At 48.4% G+C, this 23,230-nt stretch overlaps 8 protein-coding genes across 8 annotated transcripts; 4 read left to right on the forward strand and 4 right to left on the reverse strand.

The window, feature by feature from the left end:
* Positions 1 to 1,215: 1,215 nt before the first annotated feature.
* On the forward strand, positions 1,216 to 1,922 carry ABOM_001481 (DUF4334 domain-containing protein; the record flags this gene model as incomplete). Its single annotated transcript, XM_022528611.1, has 3 exons — positions 1,216 to 1,327; positions 1,379 to 1,674; positions 1,737 to 1,922. 3 exons carry the CDS (start codon positions 1,216 to 1,218, stop codon positions 1,920 to 1,922), a joined length of 594 nt encoding a protein of 197 aa, XP_022393549.1.
* Positions 1,923 to 6,708: 4,786 nt separating this feature from the next.
* On the forward strand, positions 6,709 to 8,566 carry ABOM_001482 (uncharacterized protein; the record flags this gene model as incomplete). Its single annotated transcript, XM_022528612.1, has 4 exons — positions 6,709 to 7,325; positions 7,392 to 7,517; positions 7,570 to 7,653; positions 7,708 to 8,566. The coding sequence occupies 4 exons, from the start codon at positions 6,709 to 6,711 to the stop codon at positions 8,564 to 8,566; spliced, it is 1,686 nt and encodes a 561-aa protein (XP_022393550.1).
* A 626-nt stretch (positions 8,567 to 9,192) lies between these two features.
* Positions 9,193 to 11,500, reverse strand: ABOM_001483 (uncharacterized protein; the record flags this gene model as incomplete). The annotated part of the gene is made up of 4 exons (XM_022528613.1): positions 9,193 to 9,955; positions 10,026 to 10,823; positions 10,892 to 11,055; positions 11,114 to 11,500. The coding sequence occupies 4 exons, from the start codon at positions 11,498 to 11,500 to the stop codon at positions 9,193 to 9,195; spliced, it is 2,112 nt and encodes a 703-aa protein (XP_022393512.1).
* A 766-nt stretch (positions 11,501 to 12,266) lies between these two features.
* On the reverse strand, positions 12,267 to 13,166 carry ABOM_001484 (uncharacterized protein; the record flags this gene model as incomplete). The annotated part of the gene is made up of 3 exons (XM_022528614.1): positions 12,267 to 12,322; positions 12,370 to 12,533; positions 12,616 to 13,166. The coding sequence occupies 3 exons, from the start codon at positions 13,164 to 13,166 to the stop codon at positions 12,267 to 12,269; spliced, it is 771 nt and encodes a 256-aa protein (XP_022393551.1).
* Positions 13,167 to 13,826: 660 nt separating this feature from the next.
* Positions 13,827 to 15,465, reverse strand: ABOM_001485 (putative feruloyl esterase B precursor; the record flags this gene model as incomplete). The annotated part of the gene is made up of 2 exons (XM_022528615.1): positions 13,827 to 15,073; positions 15,126 to 15,465. 2 exons carry the CDS (start codon positions 15,463 to 15,465, stop codon positions 13,827 to 13,829), a joined length of 1,587 nt encoding a protein of 528 aa, XP_022393552.1.
* A 527-nt stretch (positions 15,466 to 15,992) lies between these two features.
* Positions 15,993 to 17,915, forward strand: ABOM_001486 (acyclic terpene utilization AtuA family protein; the record flags this gene model as incomplete). Its single annotated transcript, XM_022528616.1, has 3 exons — positions 15,993 to 16,623; positions 16,681 to 17,292; positions 17,341 to 17,915. The coding sequence occupies 3 exons, from the start codon at positions 15,993 to 15,995 to the stop codon at positions 17,913 to 17,915; spliced, it is 1,818 nt and encodes a 605-aa protein (XP_022393553.1).
* Positions 17,916 to 18,047: 132 nt separating this feature from the next.
* Positions 18,048 to 20,271, reverse strand: ABOM_001487 (putative transcription factor; the record flags this gene model as incomplete). The annotated part of the gene is made up of 3 exons (XM_022528617.1): positions 18,048 to 19,092; positions 19,145 to 19,316; positions 19,368 to 20,271. Coding segments are annotated over 3 exons (2,121 nt in total), but the record flags the coding sequence as incomplete, so codon positions are not given.
* Positions 20,272 to 20,669: 398 nt separating this feature from the next.
* Positions 20,670 to 22,562, forward strand: ABOM_001488 (putative MFS transporter; the record flags this gene model as incomplete). Its single annotated transcript, XM_022528618.1, has 8 exons — positions 20,670 to 20,792; positions 20,852 to 20,990; positions 21,051 to 21,126; positions 21,182 to 21,263; positions 21,318 to 21,824; positions 21,873 to 22,042; positions 22,105 to 22,189; positions 22,239 to 22,562. Coding segments are annotated over 8 exons (1,506 nt in total), but the record flags the coding sequence as incomplete, so codon positions are not given.
* Positions 22,563 to 23,230: the final 668 nt, after the last annotated feature.

The following is a 23,230-nucleotide window of genomic DNA, read 5'->3' on the forward strand; positions in this document are numbered from 1 at the left end:
ACTCTCGCCAACCATGCATTGTCTGCGGGACGCTGAGACTCTGTCCAAGCCTCGGGGACAGGCATACCATACTGCATACTCTGTAGACATTCCAGTCTGCCGGAAAGTGGAGCCAGCTATCGAAAATTAGAGTTCCGATTCAGCTGGCCAGGTACATGGTGAAAGAAGAATACAATAGCTTTATCGCATCGAGGGCTATATGAATTGGTCTATGCCGCTTTCATTATGTTACCCTATATATTTTGATCTCAGACCTAATGGCGGTGTTAGAGTAATGTCGACATGGCATACACACACCTTTGCCCATGTCATCTTGGCAGCAACCGAGTTAATAACCCGGTCAAAGTACACGGTATTCACCGATGCAAATGGTGCGCCTGTCCCGTCCAGTTCGTCGACAAAATATTGTAATTTGCTGTTTCTGAGCTGACAAGACAATAGAATGTAATTGAATGTTTCACCTTGCCAATTCTAGCCATGTCCGCTAACCCCAAAGGCATAGCACTGTCCACAGCATTCGCCTCGTACTAGAGGGCATTCACTCTCGTCCTGCTGAAAGAGCTAATTCAATGACGAGCGAAACATTGCGAGTGGTGTCTGCCGCGAGTCCACCCCTTGACCGTTTATTGCCAGTGTGGCATGAAGCGTCGCGGACAAGCATTACGGCACCGTGCTATCCCATAGCCAATTCCAGTGACTAGGTGAAAGGGAATTAGTTTACAAATAATGAAGTGGTCTCGAGAAGGGCTTGCCCCCTACCTTCATGTGGAGGAGGGATACCTAATCAACCAATCCGCCTCTCTAAGTCTTTACGAGAGGAACATTGAGTACGGTCGGGGAAAGCTGACTCGTACTCCAACCAGCGTAGCATAGCACACTAATATAGTGGCGTACACGGCTCTCGCTGGTGAGTGCCGTCTGTCGCCACTATACCTAATCCAAGAAATGAATGACGCCAAGTGTCCTGGATAGTACATGTCTACTGAATAGGCCCACGGCTTCGATCGATCCTCTAGAGGATACTTCAAATCTCTACAGGAAGCATATGGCATATGCACAAAATTATATCTGACGTTGTCACATCACATACACGGAGTACGTCGTTTCTCCCATGGCGGTTTGCTGAAGCTCCGCGGGGAGATCGACCCGCGGACCTAGGCTTTCCAATCCCCCGATGCCCATGGGGAAACCCCCGCTTAATTAGAAGTATATAAGATGCCATTGATCGGTATTACCTTGCAAATAATTGAATCTTATGTTATATTGATCGCGCACCGAACAGAATATTTAGACAGAAGCGGTAAACACGCTAAGGCAATATGTCAGGGTAAGTCTCTTCCAGCATGCTTGCTTCCGTAGCAGCCAGCTGAAGTGGAAGAACTCACGCTCTATAGCAGACCTGAGGAACAGTTTATTGAGCTCACCAAAGCCACCGGCCATGTACCAGAATCAACAGTTGAGAAAGTGTACAACCAACTCAAGCCGGTCGCTCCGTCCTTCCTGATAGGCAAGTGGGACGGCGGTGATATCGATACTGGACATATTGGGCACAAGCTTTTGAAGGAAATGAGATGGGCTGGGAAGGAGTTCCGGTCGGTAGACGACGGTGATCCGATCATGGTTTATGATGCAGAAGGCAATCGGGTGTGGAAGAAGGACTGGGGGCATTGCTCGGTACGCATATTGCTAATTGAGATTGCTCCAAACCCTGCTAACAATCTGTTCTCTCTGGATAGCTACGGGAGATGGTCTATCGAAGGGTAACCTCGACCACCATGATCTACGACGAAAAGCCAATTTTTGACCACTTTCGCTATGTGTCCGACAATATGGTTGCAGGTGCCATGGATACACCCAAGCTGTTTGGTCCCCAGGGTACTTACTATTTCTATTTAACTCGGCGCACTCGATCCTCGCTGTGACTTATTCATTTAGAACATACACTGGATTTCAATGGATTAGCTTCTCCTTTTTGATAGGGTAGCCTCACACATAACCATTTCTCCCTCAACTTGCGGCCAGATGGTAAACTGTTGGCAGGGTTGTACCTCGGCTTTCGGATACTAATAATAGGAGACGTGCATTCCTTTTCTCCTCATTCAATAAGATGGTCGTCCGTTTCCCCTTATCGCTGAAGAGTTCGACAAGGACCACAGTTGGCCAGCGAAAGGTAAACATATTTGGCATTTTATTTGGTTCGTGATGGCTATGTTTTAAGGATAGTGTACAATAGTCCTTCTAGACAAATTGTACTTTGGGAAACTATGTGTCTTTACTTTGCGTTTGGTAACGGTCAATCTAACAAAAAAGCAATGTCCTGATAACTGTGGAGCTGATTTTCGACTAGTTTCGGAAAGGATAAGCCGGCGGATGTGACTTCGTGATTCCGTAGGTTCAACACGGAATGAAACTCCATGGAATGTTTGATAAATTGGTCTCTGGAAAATAACAAAGTTATCGGGTCACAGGTGGAGATTTTGGCACTGGTGGGTCCACCGAGGGATATTGGCGATAATTAGAAATCGCAAAAAGATTAGGTCGTGCCCGGGATCGAACCGGGATTACAGGAATCAGAATCCTGGGTGCTAACCATTACACTACACAACCGCTTGTTGTTGAAAGCCGATCTAATTCTGAATATACAAGTTTGATCTTGAGGACATACGTGGTTCAGATCGAGGTAGAGCAGAGTACCTATACATATTACTCAGGGCTAATTACCAGTTCAGAATAACAAGAGCAGTTAGTAATATGGCTAGTATTGCATTAACTTGGAATCAAAGTAACTCTATTTGTCTGCAGTGCAGCTCTCAGTTAGAGATTTTCTTTGCCGTCCCTGTACGGATATATATCTCTCATGCAAGATGAATGAGAGAAAATCGTTCGGCCTGACTATTAACCCACTGTTTTGGATGGAAGGATGAGGGTCTCTCAAAGCTCGGTAAAGAGCTTTAAATTAATGAGCCTTTTTCCTCTTAAAAATACAGAAAAAGAAAAAGAATCGGTAGTGAGTCGAAAACGCTGCAAAATGGATAACGCCGAGATCATTTCATATGGATGGTCCACCATTCTTAACAGATTTCCCGCTATACATCCATGATGTAGATATCTCTTTACTGTAATTTACAACTATTGGTGAAAATTCTGGATATCGCTCTAGCATTTTATGTGAAACACAAATATCGGTATATTTACCTCATCCGAGATAAAATAATGATGCCCGGGTTTCACGCCAAAAGAATGAAAGTGAGAAGCATTACGCGCAAAGTAAGAACCAACAAGACAGAATGTGGATATCAAAGGTGAAACAAAGGCCCAAAATATGGCCAGTCACTGAATCAGAGGTCTGAAAAGGAAGAAGTGAGAACGGTAGAACCTTCACCTTCAAGACTGCCCTGAATATGAGTCTATCAAACATGTTATTTCATATTATCCTTTCAGTTGAATGGCCTTTCTCTGGACACTCATCTTAATCAGGACAGACATCTTTGGCCCGAATCTGTCTCATCACATAAAAGAACATGGACTGAAATACAGAGGGATAGAGGAGGCGCCACGAACGCAGACAGGATGGTTTACCTACATGGGATAGCTCACATGGTGGGCGGATTTACATGGTTATTTAACTTCGTTTTGTTCTTTTTATCTTTGCACTATGTATTGGACTTCCGAATTATTATAGCGCCTCGGAGCTAAATATGTGTCACCGGTTAGGTGGCATGAAAGCAAACAACCAAAAATTCGGTTCTAACAGTTTGATAGACATAATCTTGATTACGCACTTTGTCGGTTGCTTAGGTCGTTGCAACAACATGTGAATCGATGAGTATCCATTGTGTTAGATATAAAAGATCAAACACTGGCGGCACCCAGAAATACCAGAACGAGTTTTGGATATCAACAAATGGCTGGGTTTCATATGCCATTGTTTGCTATAAATCGGAAATACTTTTCCTACAATAATAACTCGGCTTTAGATCAAATATAAGCATGGACTGTGATGCAGCCCGGAACAATCATAAACTTCTCTGGCCAACTGATGATTGTTGCTATTACCCCTGTCTTGCATATAGTGCGACAGGGATGCTGTTCCCTCTCCACCATGAGATACCACCTTGGCTATCACCAATTCTCAATCACATGTCCCGCGCTCACCCGGAAATCAGGGCTCGCACCGCCCCCGTGACATAGAACCCCGTAATTGTGTCTCCTTTCCTGTGGCTCGACCACCTGCCGACTCACCCATCTATCCTTGCCACATGGCTCGGTGTATCCTCGGTCTATATCCGACGGGATGTCTCGCAGCTAGCGCATCCTTGGAAAGTTTAGGTCCCTCTTTTGCACGGATTCAGCAGCTAGGCACTGGGTCCAGACTTGGATATTGAAGCTAAAATCTCCTTCCACAACTCTAATCAACTCCGAGGGGGAAAGTGAGAACGAGGTGATCAGATAGGTAACCATTGCCCTTGCAAAAAGCCGAAGAACCCAGAACAAGGGCAATGATTGTCGGAAGCTTTCGCGTACATGAATAATGCACTCAAGCCCAGAATCTGCTACTGTAGCCCGGTGAAACTTCACAAGCTGAAGTCTGGCTCGTTCAATTACTCCGTAGAATCAACCGTAGTTTTCTATTAGAAGTTACTCCGGGGTAGAGAAGGGCGGGTACCTGCTCGTAAGTTGTAGTTGGTGATGGTTTTTTGGCCCCTGAAGAATGCTCTCCTTAGTTGAGCTTGCTGATCCTTCCACTCCACCAGATGTCGTCATGCCGTGCTGTAAAAAGAACGTTGGTGGGACGATTAGGGCCACTGTGGCGATTCCAGCTTCTGCCCCGCTTCCTACAGCGGTAGTGATGTGAGGTTATTTAACATTGTATTCATTGAATATCATAACCCTCTCAAGAAGGATCTCGTTGTCTATTCCTAAATCATGTCAAGAAGCATAAGCAGATGGGGCTAGCAGAGTTTTCGTCAATAAAAGATCCGCAAACCCACTTACGATCGGTTTGAGTTCTACCACCGTACTATCAATAGCTTCGTCTTGTTTTTGTTATACGGAACGGCCAAGACAAAACCAAAGCTTTCAAACAGGTCCAGGCAGAAGCTGTAGAGGCCTTAGACTCAGCTTTCGAGAATTAATTCCGGATTTCCGACTGTAGACTGTCCGCAAGCTATATCACGTGACCTATACTAGATACCGTAAAGATCAGCAACTCCCTCAACTTTCAAGATTCAAGAACCTCAACCTTGAGGTGAGACAGGGAGCAATAGTTAAAATCACAGCTCCTCTTTTTATTTACCGGCTATTAGGTCCACTGACTTAAGCCGTGCCACGTACCCACTTCACCACACCGCTCAGCCAGCCATTGTTGACTCTGGCGTAAAACTTCCAGCCCTAATGCCAAGAGACGTAGGAGTGTGCGTTTATGGGCCGTTTCTATGTACTGAGATGTACGGAAGGATTCCATTTCCTATTCCACGGTCCGTACCTTACAGGACAACATCCACGTGCTGCTGTGTGCCCCGTGTTCGTGGCTTCCACCACGGAGTATGCGCTTATCTTGAACCCCTTCTGTTTCTCCCCCGATCGGCTTGGTTCTTAGTGGGTAGATTCATCTATGATACTTCTTGTACTCAAGCGAAGAGATCATAGAGTGTTCGGTATTGCCGAGCCTACAATTGCCGGAGTACGCGTTGTTAGAGTGCGGAGTGTAAAAATTGAATGAGTTGGCGTGTAGCCGAGATTAGTGAGGATATCCCCGACCAAGGGACGAAAGATCTAAAAGCACAAGGCTAGGAATTGGGACGACCCAAGAGAAGAAGCATTAGCAAACAAAAAAAAGATCGCAAATTGCGATGCTACAAAGATTCATCAAACTGACTAAGTTGAAAACCTTAAAGCAGTGTTAATATTGGCCCGGCGGCAGATTGCACCAGCTCGGCTAGGATGTACTCCTGCCCACCTAGGCAGGTCCAAAGCATTATCCACTGTATGATTCGTGCAGGAGGATATCGTGCAAGTGTGCTAGATCGGTTTAGTTCAACGTGGAAATCGGTCTGATGTTGCGACCCAGACCGCGGATTAGCGTTTTTAGTAGGGTCCACCGACGGTCACCGGTATCGCCGATTGATCCCGTCGCAATCCCACCTAACGTGGCTCAGAAACACCAGCGGGTGCCAGCCATGTTGGCCTCCATGGCCAAAATTGGTTATCTGATGATCTGACTGTCTGCCTGCGACAATCCCTCTGATCCCACGTCTCCACTGCAGAAGCTCGTTTTTGAGCTTTGTTTAGGTGATTGAACGTGATAAATGGACAGTAGTATTTTAGCGTGGGATGTGGGCCATGAATTCCAAATCACCGATCGTTAGTTCGGATGGGTCGCCATTAAAATCCAAGAAATCTTCCCAATAGTGGGTCATTGTGACTTCCAATCTAGGCTAGGCTGCCTCCAATGAGATGGCCCTATAGAGTCACTACGGATGCACGTCCTGGAACTGATCTGCAAGTGATATCTCCAATCTAAGATGCTGCAAACCCATTAAGTTGGCCACGAGCCCAACTGCTGCCCTGCAGGCGCATTGACTTATTCTTTTTCTTCATGGCTTCGATATCCTCACGAACCTGTCAACCTTGACTGGCGATCGCTGACAAGCGCTACCCAACTACACCACGCTCCTTTAGCCATTCTTTCAGCGAAACACCGTCATCATGGGATCAGAACTCGGAATCACCCCAGAGTCTAAGCCGCAGGCCGCATACACCCCAGTCAGCATATGGTGGGCATGCTGGGCCGGCGTGTGGACTACCGCTGTGGTGCTGGGCATGATCTATCTCATCGCCAATCGCAACATGCCGACTCTCCGAATACGCGGCCTTGGTCTCTCGCTATCAGCGATCGTCCTCCTTCATTTGTATTGGGCGTCTGTCCAATTCGGGGTTATGATCGGTGCCATCATGCCAGGAGACGCCCAGTACTGGATCATGGGCACCTATTTGCCCTGCGGAATCGCCCTATTCCACGCTTCCAACAGCCGATTCCTCCACGTCGCAAAGCATCAGCGGAAATATGCCCATCATGATAGCCGCCTCACGGAATCCCTTCCCGATGAGAAGCCCAAAGGCGGTTTGTTTGGCCGCTTCCGCCGACTCGAGTATACCAAACGGATCGTCATTCTCGTTGGTATCGCCATGGTCGTTCAGATTTTCCTTACCGTCCTGATGTGGGTGATTTCCCGCAAGTGGCACAGCTCTTGGGGAATCCCCGGCACTGAGGTTACGGGTACTCCGATGGAGCAGGCGACGGAACAGGGCCGAGGCTGGGAATGGTAAGAATGCTATGGATGGAGATGCGAAGCGGTCGCTCGATTAAAGACGATGCTGACTTAGATTAGGTGGCCTGGTGTGTTTTGGCAGTTCTTTTGGGCCTGGTTTGTTGCTCCCGTTGTTCTCTGGAAATCTCGCCATATCCATGATACCCAAGGCTGGCGAGTTCAGACAATTGGTTGCGCTGTCGCCAAGTGAGTATGAAAAGCGAAGAAGCGAGGTTTCCATCATTAACGTCTTACGCAGCCTCCACGCTACCCCGATGTGGCTCATCGCTCTCTACGTTCCGGGCATGGAAGTGGTCAACCAGTACTGGATTCCTCCGCAGTGGTAAGTGTTTCAACATATATGTGTATAGAACGCAGCCTTCCTGACACGGTATAGGATTTGCTTATCCATTTGGATCATGGAAATATTCACCGTCTTTCTCCCCTGCTGGGAAGTAATGCGCCACCACGCTCTCCGCCAGGAGACGTTCAACGCGATTGAGCAGTGGGAGTCAAAAATGAAGTCGTCTGGCTCAGAAGCCAGGTCCCTCAGCTCCATCCCTACCATGGTCGAATCCATGATGTCCGGCTGGAAATCCACCAACGGCTCTGTCGATACCACCGGCTCTCGCGACAGTATCCTAACCATGGGTGCCCTGGAACATGTCTTGGAACGCAATCCCGCTCCTCTTCAGAAGTTCTCCGCCCTCAACGACTTTTCCGGCGAGAATGTCGCCTTCCTCACCAGCGTTGCCGAATGGAAGAACTCGTTGCCCAAGGCACTCCGAGATAGCACTACCCCCATAGATGACAACATGAAGGAATTGCTTCACGAACGTTTCAACCGCGCATTGCACATTTACATCAAGTTCATCAGCGTCAGTCACGCCGAGTTTCCCGTGAATATTTCTTCCCAGGATCTCCGAAAACTCGAAAACATCTTCGAAGGGCCTGCTCGTGCCCTGTACGGCGAGAAGCGCGCTGCTGTCGATCCTGTCACTCCTTTCGAAGCCCCCAGTTTCCCCATGAAAACTCTTTCCTCGCCCAGCTCCGCAAACGGCTCCCAGGTCGCGCTCCACCAAGTGTCCTCAGATGACCGCGTGCAATTCTGGGGTGAAGTCCCGGAGAGTTTCGGGCCAACTGTCTTTAACGACGCCGAGAAGAGTATCAAGTATCTTGTTCTCACCAACACATGGCCCAAGTTTGTCAAGAGCTGTAGAACCCCTGCTGCTTCTATCAAGGGGGAGGCTGTCTGATCGGCTTCTGGGGCGCGTGCGACGAGATCTACTCTGTCGAGGCCTGTATATATTAATATGCTAATGTGCTTGGATACACAGTGTATATACGCAAGCGGTGTGTTTCATATGTTCTAATACCTTGCCCAGTTTATGACGGTTTTGATTGTATATGTATGAGTTCTGATTTTTATGTTGGATTTTGCTTGGATACCAGTTTGTTAAGGGGCTTCCCAGACTCGGAGGGCTTGTTGTCTTATCACCTGTTCATTTTATTGATGTGCAGCGTGCGCTTTCTTTTTTTCTTTCTTTCCTTCTTTCTTTCTCTGACTACCCCCTTTTTCATCTCTCTTGGGCTTCTGCCTAGCCTTCGAATATACGGACAATGGTACGGATATATCGTGGTATTATGAGTCGATTCAATATTTCGATCAGTGAATCTAATTTTCACCTTGAGAACCAAGTCATGCATGTGCTGGCATTGGTTCTAGATACCACTACAAGTGTCTCGATCTGTAGTAGAATTCTAGAAAACAATCCCAACTCCCCCAAGCTAGTATCTAACACCCGAAGAAATAAAACAACCCGAATCCACAAAGCAAATGGATATTATTAGTAAAGCCACAATGATACACAAAGCAACTCAATCACCTATAGACAACCCCATCAAGAGGTATCCCAACCTCCCCACCAGAGAAAGCACAGCGTCCGACCTCCGCCCCATCCGCCATGCCTTCATACACAACCCCCCATTTCAGAGGCATAGTCTCGACACCATCTCCCTCGACAGAACACCCAGGATAGCACGCCGCAGCAATAGCCCGACTACAACTCCCGGCGACGGGCATGCCGGACGCAAACCGGCGAAAGCCCAACCCCACAAGACCCAAAAGCATGACTCCCCCGACAACAATCGCACTGACAATCGCGACGGGGGAGTATCCGCACGTGGCGAAATCGAATAACTGGAAACGCTCCAGCTGCATATTATACGACTCCACGTTGACGAGGAACAGGCTCTGGGATATGAGCCAATGCAGCACGGTGGAGAAGACCAGCAGCGGGATGGCGTAGGTATAGGGCAGAGAGAGAAAGTAGGTGGTGCGTTGGGAGCCCTGCGGGGTAGAGGAGACGCGGAGACCCTTGCGGTGGAGTGCGTAGTTGCTCCACTCCGCAGCGAGGGTCATAGCTGTGAGAACGCTGTTGGAGACGAAGTAGAGCATGGAGAAGATGACTTGGGGGGTGTTTGCGATGATGGTGTTGGTGATTAGAGAGGGCGGCCAGGCGTTTCCGCTGATGAGGGTGTCTGTGTTTGTGATGCCGAGTCCGGACCAGATCTTGCCTTTGTTGCGGATTTGGCTGAGCCCGAAACATAGCAGCCCGATGCAGATTGCGATAGCAATGGTGTAGCTAATAGTGGGTTCTTCTTAGTGGGGGGGTGGCTTGGTAGGGTTGCATACTTGGGGGTATATGTGCGTACCATATTATGCAGATGATCCATCGGACTATTGAGACTGCGGCGACCCATCTTTGGGGTTTTGGGCTGTAAGGGATGGGTCTGGGAGTTGGATTCTTGGCTAGTGTCTTGGAAGTGAGACAATGTTCTCTTTTTCTTGTCTCAGGGGTCTTTAGAAATGAAGCTACCGCGTCGCCGATGGTGAGGATGGGCAAGTCGGTCATCGTGAGGGCCACGGCGCAAATAATGATCGCCTTGACAATATTGAAAATGATAACGGTAATGGCTAGAGGAAGACTGTACTCCAGTTTGCATTTCCCCGGAATCCGTTCTGCTAAGCAAGAATTCACGCGGTAGCCACCAACTATCCAGTTGTCGGTATGCCCGCGGATCTCTGGAAGTTGGTCGCGGCATAATGCCTGCATATCACAGGCATATACGGTGTAGTTGCAACACATCCAAGCGTATGGATTGTTTCCTCTCACGGGGGTAGAGGGTCCCTGGAACGACAGAAAGTCGAAGTCGGTATCGTTTGGGTGAAAATCATCGGTGAGTAAAAGTACGCTGCCGTATTCATCTTGGAAGTTCGTGGCATAAGCGGACATGCAGTCGGCATTTTCCAGACGGTAGAGCTCGCCATTCTGTCCCTTCTCCAGCATTCTTGAGAATGAGAAGTAGGGGTTCATGTACCTGGTGTTATCCGTTTCTATAACATTGGGAGGCGGCCGGACGTTCTTCGCATTGAAATCGGAGAACGGCTTGTTTCCCGCAAAGATTTCGTACTCGACGTTTGTGATTGTCGAGAAGATGGTCGAGTTGTAGCTGTTATTATGGTTAATGTTTGTGCTCAGTATATTACTTGGAGGTAGAGTAACAAAATGTCCACCTACAATAGGTGAAGCGGTAGAGACGATAGCGCTAGGGTTAGCCAGAGAATGAGTTTCATCTTCGAGATCCGAAACAAATTCCGCACGCTAGGCACACCAATGTCCAGCCATTGATTCTTCAGATGTGCGCGATCAATCTCCGTACGTGTAGGGGCGCACAGGCATTGCTGTCTTAAAGTCAGGATTCAAGCACCATGCCTGCAGGTCAAAGAAACAGCTCTCTACCATAGTATAAGAACTCGCACAAAGCAGAGCAGTGCTTAGAATGTTGATGACCAAGTGAATCCCAGTACTCATTCTCTTAGTCTTGGTACAATCGCCGGTGTAGAGTACTCCGCGATTTTCCGTAAGATTATGATGCGACACGGCCCAGGCGACAAAGGAAACATTAAATAAGAGTACAATTACACTCGATAGAGAGCCTAGATATAGCGACCGTTTCCAGTTTTCTGTTTTGCGTTTCTTGTCGTGCTTTCGCGTCGATTCAACTGCCGTCCGGTCGCGCATATCTTTGTCGGCTTCGCTCGACGAGTCGGGTCCAAGTGGTTCTTCATCTCGCGGAATTGAAAGCAATTCGATCGTTTCCGCCCGGTCGAGTTCTTTTGGAGTCATGGTCTGTGATTGTGAGGGAGACTCAGTAGCATCGGGGGTAGATTCGCCATAACAGAGTTAACATAGAAAGGAAATTTAGCATCGACATGTGCCTTGCCAGCCAAGGCTGACATTTTGAGGGGGCTCGGATTGGACCCTGAATAGAATCGAGGCAGTTACTGTTTTAGCGTGTTTAATTTAAATTAGTTAACTAGCAGAGATTGAAGAGTAAGCACGCTGATCCTTTCCCAGAAGCGAAACGTTTGAATTGATATTGGGGGCCATTGGGAGAAGACATCGCAACGAATTTAGCCCTCCAATAGGCCAACGGGACGGGTAGAAGCTTGGGCAGGTGGCCCAGGCCTGTGTTGCCTTGATCGACAGGCAAGCCACTTTACCTGCATATACGCGGTGATGAAGGCAACAGCGCGAGGAGACAAAATGCAAAATTATATTTACCTATAGGCGAATCGATTCCATCTTCGATCTCATTCACTGCACAAAGCTTTCTGAAGTCTATAAGCTTCTGTGTGCATGATACGATCTAGATGTTCGTATTGTCACATTAGGGTTAATATGAGATAGATGGATAACATGGTTAGTAGGCTGCTGAAGTGGTGCCATCACCTCTCAACGTGCGACATCGAACCTGTCCCGAGCCTCTGAGCTACATCCTATCTGGTATATACATCTGTTTCCTAACCTGACTCTGTGGCGCCTTTGTCCTGTCAGCCTATATATACTCCCTCATAATCAACCATCGTTCGCGAAATAAAGGCACTGGCTCTCAAGACCTTGGTTGAGGGCAGGTGAGTTGACCATTGACTAATTGAAAAACCCCATCTACAGCATGTTAGCTCAAATCAGCCAAATATTGGTTCAACACCCACCTTGGTTGAACGAGACCTTAGCTGCCCTTCGCTGTGATCCCCGAGCAACATATTCCAAGGGGCGCTGGGCGACATTGTCGCACCAACAATCGATTCGGTACCTGTCCTGAGAGATCCTGACGTACTGACAGCCCCAGCAACCGCCCCGCGCAAGTCCTTGTCCACTAGTTATAATATTTAGTATCCACAGCATGCAAGCTAGAATGGACTGAAATATGAACGGGGAGACTATGGTGCTATACATACTTTGGTAGAGCGATTAATGACTCGCTCACAGCATCCCAACCAAGGCAAGTGTCCAAGCCCACTTCCGTGGGGCGTGCATTCCCACCGGCGGCTCTGCAATTGCCGAACAGCCTTACTCGAGGCAGTGCTGGTGGTACATTTGAGTTTCCGGCTGCTTGATTCAAGTTGCTGGCAGGTGGTGCAGCTCCGTTGGCCGGCGGTACAGGTTCGCGCTTCATCGGTGAGTTTGGTGGCACCGGTGGCTCACCTGTGCTCGGTTCAAGATTTCCATAATTTGGACCTGGAGCTATGACGTTTAATGCAGGTTGAGCGGCTCTGCTGGCTCCACCTCTGTTCGGCTCCGGTGGTGCTGCGTTGATATTTGTCGCCGGCAGTATCTTAACTCCCACGCACTGGTCGTGTATGTGTCGGGTAGATGAAAGTAGAGGCTGGTATGTATTTCCTGTAGCTCCTCCTGTTCCACTGCCTCCGGCTTGGCTTCCGGGTCCAACTCGTATACCAACAGCTAAAGCTGAGAGATAGAGAGCAATGAGAATATAACTCTGAAACATTTCTGTGGTGTTGAGGATGAGTGACCGATACTACAGTGAAGAGAAGAGACGAGTGGTGACTTAGGGCAAGACATGGGGTTATAAAGCCAGATGTTACCATTGAGCTGTTATCTGATCGCTTGACAAGAGCTGCTGTTCCTACTTTTGTAGGACAAAGGAGGTCTATATTTGCCGAGAGTATTTACATTTCTTGTAATCGTTAAAAATCCTTTTTGGCAACCAAATTATCAAAGAATTGGGCAAACGGGGCAAAAAGACTTTACCGACAACACCAAGAAATGCCAGCCAAGAAAGGCCAGTGGACTGCACTTGGCCAAAAACACCTTACCCCATGCTGGACTTGATGTCGAAAGGTAACAAAGCCTATTTCTTTGTCGGCCAACTCTTCTTGGCTTTGGCAGTTTGGAGCTCACTATTTATTTCACTCCCCCTAGATTCATTACGATATACTGGGATTCTCTGGAACCAGCTTTGGTGGAGTACGAACCATACCAGGCTCTTGATAGCAATTGAGTAAAGTAGTGGTATGGCCAGAGGGTCGACACGGGAGCCTTCACACGGGAGGCCATCTTATGCTACACGCGTTTCAATCCCAGCCATAGAACGAATAACCGGATTAAAAGAAAGAGCAATGATGCCTAAGAGATGTGTCCGACCATGCTACCTAACACATGTGTAACTCTTCCAATCGCTTGGGCTTCCATGGAGGATTCTCGCCTCCTTCGGCCATACACACAGCTTCCTAGTTGTATTTGACCCGTCAGGAGGCGCAGAGGTCATAATTTCTTCGGGGCCAATCCCATCTTCCACCCACGGCAACAAAGCATCAAGAACATGGTAAGTGGCTGGTACGTGACTGTATGCTGAATTGGCCCCACAGTGTCCACCCCCAGGCACCATGAATAGTCGGATAAAATCAGAGAAATCTTGCCCTTGGACAGCCGACTGGATCTGTTTCAGGTGATCGATTGGCCATGTGGCGGCATTGTACTGATCTGCCCATCCTTGAAGTGTGATCAACTTGCCTCCTCTCTGACTGAATGCCGACAGATTTGGAGAAATCTCGTCGATGGCCGGTGACGCGGTGTGGTCTAGATAATCGACATCTGAACCCCAGTTGAACGATGTAATATTATAGGTCCCGTCCTTGAACACTAGCTGTCTAAGAATCGGAGCCGCGTATGAGGAATACAGAAATGTTTCTTGAGCCAGCCAACCGTTTTCCGAGCCTAGGTCAAACCCAGGATAGATCTGCTTCCCCGTGCGTTGGTCCTTCGGGCCGGCATAAATCTGAAGTGCGGATTGGATCTGTTCTGTAGTCAAGCAGAGAGTCTCATTGTTGACAATGGGGATCTGACCGAGTTGGCACTCCAGTGTCTCGATATCAAAGTTACACCTCAACGGGTTCTCAATTATGCCGTCTTTGACACCATCTAGTTCATCGCAGGCAGCCACTGTTCTGTTCGTGATAAAATTCAAAACATCTTGGCTCATAAACCCGTTCCCCGTCGCATGCAGTCCATTCCACAAAAAGCTCAGTATCAAATGACTGTACCAATTTCCCGGACTACCAGCATATATGCCATCAAATAGGGTAGGGTGGTATTGCGCAAGCGCGTAACCCTGTGCACCGCCAGTTGAACAGCCCCAGAAATAGCTGTACGTCGGCCGTTCAGCGTAATACTGGGCAGTAACGGCCCGAGTGATATTGGTGGTCATGGCAATTGAATGGTGGATCCAGGTTTTCACCTTCGCGATATCGTCCAAGAATGGTACAGAGTCGTTAGGTCCATTGCTTTCACTTTCAGACAATGGATGTCCACCATCACAACCTGCTACTGCAAAGCCGGAATTCAGGTTTGTGAGCATAGTGGCATTGTCAATATTGCCTGCGAAGCCTCCGTTCCCTAGGACCTCGGTTAGTGAACAGTTATATAACCATAGCTGGTTCGCCCTTACCTACGACAAGGAAACGTCCATTGTAATGGGGTTGGTCTGGAAGGAATAGTTCCCAGCTAAGGGTATTATTCCCGCGTGGATCTGGCGTAGCATCCCCGCCAGCTATATAGTTAATGGTTCCTTGAACATGGCAGAGAGGAAGCTCATTTAGGACCGAGTCTCCATTATTCGGTAGAGTGAGACCTCCCACAGGCTCACTCTGTGCGTGATGGATACGCGCGGCACTATTGATCCAAATTCCAGCGAGATTTGCACAATCGACTTTCTGTTTCCCTTCTAGTGGGGTGGCCTTGACGACTGCTAGGGTCGTAAAGACGTATGTTATAACCAGAGCTCTCATTGTAACAAGCAATGACAGTTAGATGCAACGACTTGCACCTATGACTTTAGCGCACAGCCGGGTTCTTTTAAGTTCTGAGGGACACAAAGTTCCTAGAACATTGACTTCCCCATTTGGGATGATCGGCAGATTTCACGATTCATGATTTATGGGGTAATATCTGCCGGCTGAATGTTGTACAAAGCACTTCAGTGGGATCATCTATGGCCTAGGACCGGATCGCCGATATATCGGCCGTCGGCGCCGTCACCGATGATAGTGTCCGGGACGGAAAACGCGGAACGTAGTCTATCATTGCACGACACAGGTGAGCAAGACCAATTACATATAGCCAGTCGGTATAGTTAAACCCGACCGAGTGGTGTTCGTTCACAGTTTGATCCGACCATTGCGGAAGCTTATTGCGTGGTGTTTTGGGTCCCTTTACAAGTCAGATCAGCTAAAAGTATTCTACATCCTACATATACCTTGCCGCCAGGGGAAAGTTACATTATTTACACCGAAAAGCTAACCCGGAAAACACCAGAATGCTCGACAAGCGCCCCCTCCGTATCGGCAATGTCTCCGGTGCAACTGGCGACCACCCACAGGCAATGTTGCGGATGGCGCAGCATGGCAATGTCGATGTCATTGTTGGTGACTGGTTATCAGAAATGAACATTGCATGGAATGCCATAACCAAATCAAAAGATCCTGATCTGGGATATGAGTCTGGGTTTCTGACCCAGTTGAGCGACTGTCTAGATATCGTTGTAGCAAAAGATATCAAAGTCGTTGCAAATGCTGGGGCGTTGAATACATCGTCCCTGATGCAGAAGGTTTGCGCACTATGCAAAGAGAGGGGCTATAGCCAGATCGTGGTGGCTTCAGTACTGGGAGATGATATTTCGGAGCCGATCCAGAGCAAGCAGCCCGGGTTCCGGGACTTGCACCATCTGGACCACATGGACTGGAAGCTGAATGATTGGCCCTTGACGCCACACTGCGCTGTAGCATACATTGGCGCTTGGGGTATTGTGGAAGCCCTTGATTCAGGCGCTGACATTGTCATATGTGGCCGTGTCACTGATGCTTCGCCAGTCATCGGTGCCGCGGCTTGGTGGTATAGGTGGCAGCGAGACGCTTGGGACGAGCTTGCTGGTGCACTAGTTGCTGGACGTATGTACGATTCCATATTTCATATGATTGATATTGTACTCATTGCAGTTGACATAGATCTTATTGAGTGTGGCCCGTATGTGACAGGTGCCAACTTCTCCGGTTTTAAGCCTTTGCTTCCGAAGCTTGTCGATCTCTCCTTCCCCATCGCCGAAGTTAGTCCCGATGGCAGTTGCATAATCACTAAGTGTGAAACCTATGGCGGAGCAGTGACTAAGTTCAACACCATTGCTCAGCTGCTTTATGAGCTACAAGGGGAGTTATATCTCAATCCGGACGTTGCAGCCGACCTGCGAAATGTATCCGTAGATGAGGTCGGCCCCGATCGTGTCAGGGTTTGTGGTACCGTTGGACAACCGCCACCATCGACGACAAAAGCGATGATAGCAGCCCCGGGAGGTTACCAAGCCGAAGCAACTTTCTACATCAATGGTCTGGACGTGGCCCAGAAGGCCGAGATGCTTCGCAATCAGCTCGATCGTGCTCTCCGTGGTAATAACTTCTGCAAATTGTCTATTGAGCTCTACGGGTCACCTGCTATTAACCCGCCTAGTCAGCAGGCAGGGACGGTATTTCTGCGAGTGTTTGCACAAGCAAGGAATCTGGAGGATATCTCGGCGGAAAGATTCAAAACACTAATATATGCTCTGCGAATGCAAAGCTATCCTGGTATGCTACCTCATATCTTTTCATAGGCCATATTCTAACGGACGAAAGGATATCACATGAACCTTGACTTTCGGATGATGGATCCAAAGCCGTTCATGGAGATCTTTCCAGCAGTTATTCCCCTTGATCTTATACACCATCGAGTCATCCTCTCCAACGGCATACAACATGATGCACCGCCTGCTCCAATAACAAGAACATACCCAACACAAAGACCTTCATACGAAACCAAAGTTCCCATGCTTTTAAACCAGTTTGGCGCCACAGATGCCGCCCCCTTGGGCAGTATAGTTCATGCTCGTTCAGGAGATAAAGGGGACAATTTCAATGTGGGCTTCTTTGTCCGAAACTCGGATGAGTACCCCTGGCTGCAATCCTTCTTAACAATAGATCGATTCAAAAAGCTGCTTGGGGAAGACTGGCCACAAAGAGATAATGAGCCTTGCGTGGAACGATGCGAGTTTATGAATCTGTTGGCTGTCCACTTCAGGGTCTTAGACTTCTTAGATGGTGGCATTGCTAGTTCTAGTCGGATCGACGGACTGGGTAAAGGGATAGGGGAGTACTTGAGAAGTCGAGTGGTGGAGGTACCGAAGAAGTTTCTAAAAAGAGGTTGGATCTGATTGACTCCACAATTCCTGTACTAAGACAATATATAGACTGGATAGATAAATACGTTGATGTTTTGATACACAATTCTATCCTCACCACATAGGTGTTAAATTCATGTCTATATCGCCAATCTCTCCTAACCAATCATGAAATAACCGTCCGACGGGATCGTCGCCGTGTCCTTCAAGCATCTGGAATCGCCGCAAGTCATCAAAGCATTCCCGCAAAACGGAGTCAACGCCCAGCGAGCTCGGCGTAGGGTCGTTTATATCCCAGGATGGAAAGGTTGAAATGTTCGATGTGGCGCTGACTCCTGTAACATCTACCGACAGTAATGGCTCGTTAGGTCCTAGGGCTTCAGACTTTGGTTGGGCTGCTGCACTGTGGGAGTGGTATTCGATGGCATCTGCGAGCATGGCATCGGTTAGGCGGTTGAAGACATCATGGCAATGCTTTGTCACATTCCACCGCTCAGAGATACCGACCAACACATTCGAGCATGCTCTCGAGTCATGCACTAATTCGATTATGGTGGGATCACTCTGAAGAAGGGAGGATGTACTGCCAGGCGTCCGGCGCTTGCGTGATCGGAAATGTCTACCCACAGCATAGACATAGGACAGGCCAGCCATGAAAACAGAATGGAGAGTTATCCAGGTGTAGTTAATACGCCGAGAGCGGTGAAGGTGGGAATATAATGTGATGGCCTGTTTCGCGGCGACGAAAATAGTTTGCAGTACGCCCGCGTCATGAGGAGATGCCAATGACAGCGCTGGTGATGGTCTATACAACATGAGGAGGGCATTATAATACAATAGCTCATACCATTCCCGGGCACGGTAGCTCGACTGACCTCCCAGAAGGGGGTTAGACAGGTCAATTTCTGGAAGTGACAACGTCGCAGTCTCATGGTGCCATTGACCAAGATCATCTGCAAGTTTATCTCTAGCCGCCAAGGCAGATGTCGCATCGCCTTTTGTTCGACTAGATGTGTTGTGCAGTGCAGACAATATATCGCCACAGATGATTCGGTAACGGACGATGTGAACAAACAACGCCGTGCGGGAAAAAGGCGCGCAGTCTATATTGCCCCGATCCAAGGAAGCATCAAGACTAGAGTCAGGCAGGGCAACTTCTACATCCTGCAAGTGTATGGCAAGGGGCCTTCCCAAAGTAATGCTTACGATCCTGGTTGGATAATATTAATGTTGATAACCAACATAAGCAAAGGTGTTCGTACCTATCCATAGCAACAACACACCAAAAGCATCGGCGACGGATCTCGCATAGTATTGTTACATTTGTAGTTTTGTTGCTGGCGTCTGTCGTCTCGGTCAGTCGGTAAGTCTGCTCCCGATGCAGTCCCAGCTCGAAGCACATCCGGGAAGCAACGCCAACAATGTGCCATAAACCTAGTGAAAGTTAGATCAAGCAGTCAGATATATGAAGATTCTGTCACTTACTTGTTGATGTGTCCTGGATCGAATTTGTCATCCTATATTGGCATAGCAACAGCAGCGCTTGAAGGGCTTGTATACCACCATCACGCATTACCTCATTTAGCCTCTGTGTTGCTCGAATCTGATATGCCTCCGCATCAGGAAGCGCCTCTATGTTGAACTTATGCACACTAGCGGTGGCTATAGCGAGGATCATATCAAACGCAAGGGAGGCAAAGGCGTCTTGCTCCAAAAAAGCGGGATCCTGGTAGGCTTGGTCCAATGCGCATAGCGTGGTCTCGCGATGGAGGAAAGGATAGCAGAGATGGTCGTGCTCAAAGTAGGCACGATGTAGATTACGTGCGACCTGCTCTGGAGGCAATGCCGAAGCCTCAGAAGAGGCAGTAGTTAGAGGTGACACCGGTGGAAATCTACTCGATCTTCTTCCTCGTGAACCCCTTTCATGTGTGCCCTGGGACTGAGAGCTGACCATAGTTGCACTGACGAGACTGGCGAGGAATACACCGCTGGCGGAGCCCAGGAAGTGCTGCTCACCTCCTGCTCCACTGGACAGAAATGTGACTTCTTCTATAACGTCATTCTCGTCTCCTTCTCTTTCATGCAGTCTAGGAGTAGCTCCTCCCAGGCCATCATTCAGCGCGGGTATCTCTGATCCCACCTCGTTACCGTCTCCATTGGTCTCAATTTGACCGGCTGAAGAATTATGGCTAGCTAACTTCGCCGCTAAGCTGCGATTCGTAGCCTCGACGTGTTTCAAGCGACGTTGCAATTTCTCCAGGAGTTGCTGATGGCCTTTGGTCCGATCGACATACCTGCAGGTAACCCCAGCTTTCTGGCATGGCCCACAAACCGGTAGCGCTTTGTCGCATTTTGATTTGCGTCGATGGCACCTATCGCATGCATGCATGTTCCGATGTCACTTCCGGTCACCTTGAGAGGAGTGGGCAAGTAAGCTGGAAACTCCGTTGTTTTCGGTCAAGTAACCCGGCAGACTCTAGTCCCTCAAACTGGATACTAGAACTAGAATGGCTGCGGGGATGTTACGGACTAATGCTGCCCGGCTCTTCGCTAGTGGCGTTTACCCCGCGTCTTCTCCAGGTTGAATGCTGCGGGGGCAGTGAACCGAAGCCCTAATGCAAAGTGGCTTCGGACACTGTCCGTCGGTGACGGCCGCCGATGCCGATGTTATCAGAAGCTGACTCGGGACCATTGTATTTAGGGTTATGCAGAAGTCTTGCAATTCTAACACGCCATATATAATCGTCAATTCCTACTGAGCCCCTCGAGGCCACTTTTCATACAGACCTGCTACGTAACAAGGTCAGAGTTCACGACACACCGGCCTCTTGTTCTGATCGTGGAGACATGACAGCACAGGACGAAAAGCCCCACGAGCATGAACTGGAGGACGTTGAGAATGGCATGCACGTAGGTAACAGTGCTTCTCTGTCGATCCAGAACAGTGGATGATGTTGACTGTGGTTCAGGATAGTTCAAATAGCCTAGAAGGGGAACCCGCTTATGACATTGCCGCTGAAAAGGCTCTGGTATGGAAACAAGACCTGCGTATCGTGCCTTTGTCGGCATTTGTCTATCTACTATGCTACCTTGATCGCTCAAATATTGGTAAAAATGCCCATGAAGGATCTTTCTATTGAAGATGAAGCTAAAACTTGTTGACTCCAGGGAATGCCAAAGTCTTGAACAAGGACACGGGTAACGATCTTCTCTCCGAGACAAATATGAGCAATTACCAATACACGTATGTACTCTGCCCTCTTAGATTGCTGAGTATATATAAACTGTTCCTTTATTAGGATCGCGTTGATGGTCTTTCTTGTGGCATATGGAATATTTGAGGTACCCTCAAACTATTTGCTGAAGAAGCTGAAGCCCAGCGTATGTATACATCATCTAATCGGCTGTCTTCCATGACTCACTAACTTGGCCTAGAGGTGGATTGCGTTCCTTATGTTTTCCTGGGGAGGCATCACAATGGGTTTGGGTGGCTCTCGAAATTTTGGAGATGTTACTGGTATTCGGTTCCTGCTCGGGGTCATTGAAGCTGGGTTGTTCCCTGGACTCGTATATTACCTAACGTTTTGGTATCGCGTCTCTGAGCGTTCTATACGTGTGGCACTCATTCTCGCCTCTGCTACACTAGCCGGGGCATTTGGTGGTGCTATCGCTTATGGAGTTGGCTACTTGAACGGAGCTCATGGTCTGTCGGCCTGGCGCTGGCTGTTCATAATCGAAGGAGCCCCGTCGTGTGCTTCCGCGATCCTTGTCTGGTTTCTCTTACCGGACTATCCGGAAACAGCATGTTGGTTGAACGCTGCAGAGCTCAATTTGGCAAAACACAGACTCCGACTAGAAGGTTCAAAGAGCAGTGCGAAAACGATGAGCTGGTCAGACGCGAAAGCTGTGCTGACTGATTGGCGATTATACTGTCATTATGCGGTACGTGTTATATGCTTCACTCAATAGCAGTTTACTGAGACATACTAGATTTATTTCGGCATTTCAACTCCGTTTTCGAGTCTTTCGCTCTTTACTCCATCCATTACTGCCGGGTTGGGGTACGAGAACCTCGAAGCCCAACTGATGACCGTCCCGCCTTATGCCGTTGCATATGTAGTAACGGTCGCCGTTTCATGGTCGGCCGACCGCTTCAACGCGTATGTTACCCATACACCTAGACTCTAATGTTTAAACTAACACTGTTATCGCGTTGTACCAGACGCGGAATCCACGCGGCGATATTCTCGTGCATTGGTGCTGTAGGCTTCCTAGCCTCTGCTGTCTTATCCGCAGATGCATATCAGGTAGGCTAATTCCATGTCAAGAAAGGCTAAGCGTCTAACAGTACGATAGAGTCGGTATGGCTGCTTAATTGTGGCGGCCAGTGGTGCCTTTTCGTGCATTCCTCCTCTTCTTGGCTGGTTATCTTCCAACCTTCATTCAACCGCTGGAGCCGGACTTGCGATCGCGCTCAATATCTCTTTCGGCGCACCGGGTCAAATTGTCGGGGTGTGGATTTATAAAGCTAACGAGGCTAGTCGGGGATACCCCACGGGTCACTGGACGAATGCTGCTTTACTACTGTTTGTCTGCGTTTCGTGTGTTCTGCTACATATCTACTATGTGTTTTTGAATAGGAAACAACGGAGTGGGGGGTCTAAAGCTTATGTTTATTAACTGAAGTGCCGTTCATGGCAACTGAAAACAGTGGATAGATGCTAGTAAGGGCTGAGATTTTCATATTTACACAGAGGAACATATAGTAGGGGGACAGGTCTGTATCTCAATTATCCATCTACCTATAGCGGCAAAATTCAGCAACACGCGCCACTACGCGTCTAGCGTATACGGACCTAAGATGGTATGTAGGCTATGTGGATCACAGTGCTAATGTTACCAATGTCATTTCTGCCAACAATGCTCTAGTCGGGTGAAAGATGTAGACGACGTCGATCAGTACTAGCCCAAGCTCTGACAGAAAGGAATGAGTATAATGAGTATTTTCTGTACTTGAGAGCAATTCAACTTATTTTTCACTGATTGATCTGCTATGTTGAGGCAGCGACTTGGGCAGTCAACGCGACAGATAGAGCTTAACCAATAATCAAGGATTGTGTCAGGAGTGGCATATGTCTTGCTGGTAAGGCGTTTGGCAATTTTCCGTTCAGCATTTTTCGCCTTTCCGTCCGTTATCTGCATACTTTTATGCTGGCTGACATTCTTGCGAAACCAATTGAATTGGCGGATGATCTGCAACAGCCATTCCGCAGTATCCCTTGCATCCCATACTCGTGTCACGTTCTCCAACGACCCCTGGGAGGATCTCCCTACACAAGAATTGTACG

The sequence above is a fragment of the Aspergillus bombycis genome, assembly GCF_001792695.1.
Source record: "Aspergillus bombycis strain NRRL26010 chromosome Unknown contig00006, whole genome shotgun sequence".
NCBI classification, from domain to species: Eukaryota; Fungi; Ascomycota; class Eurotiomycetes; order Eurotiales; family Aspergillaceae; genus Aspergillus; species Aspergillus bombycis.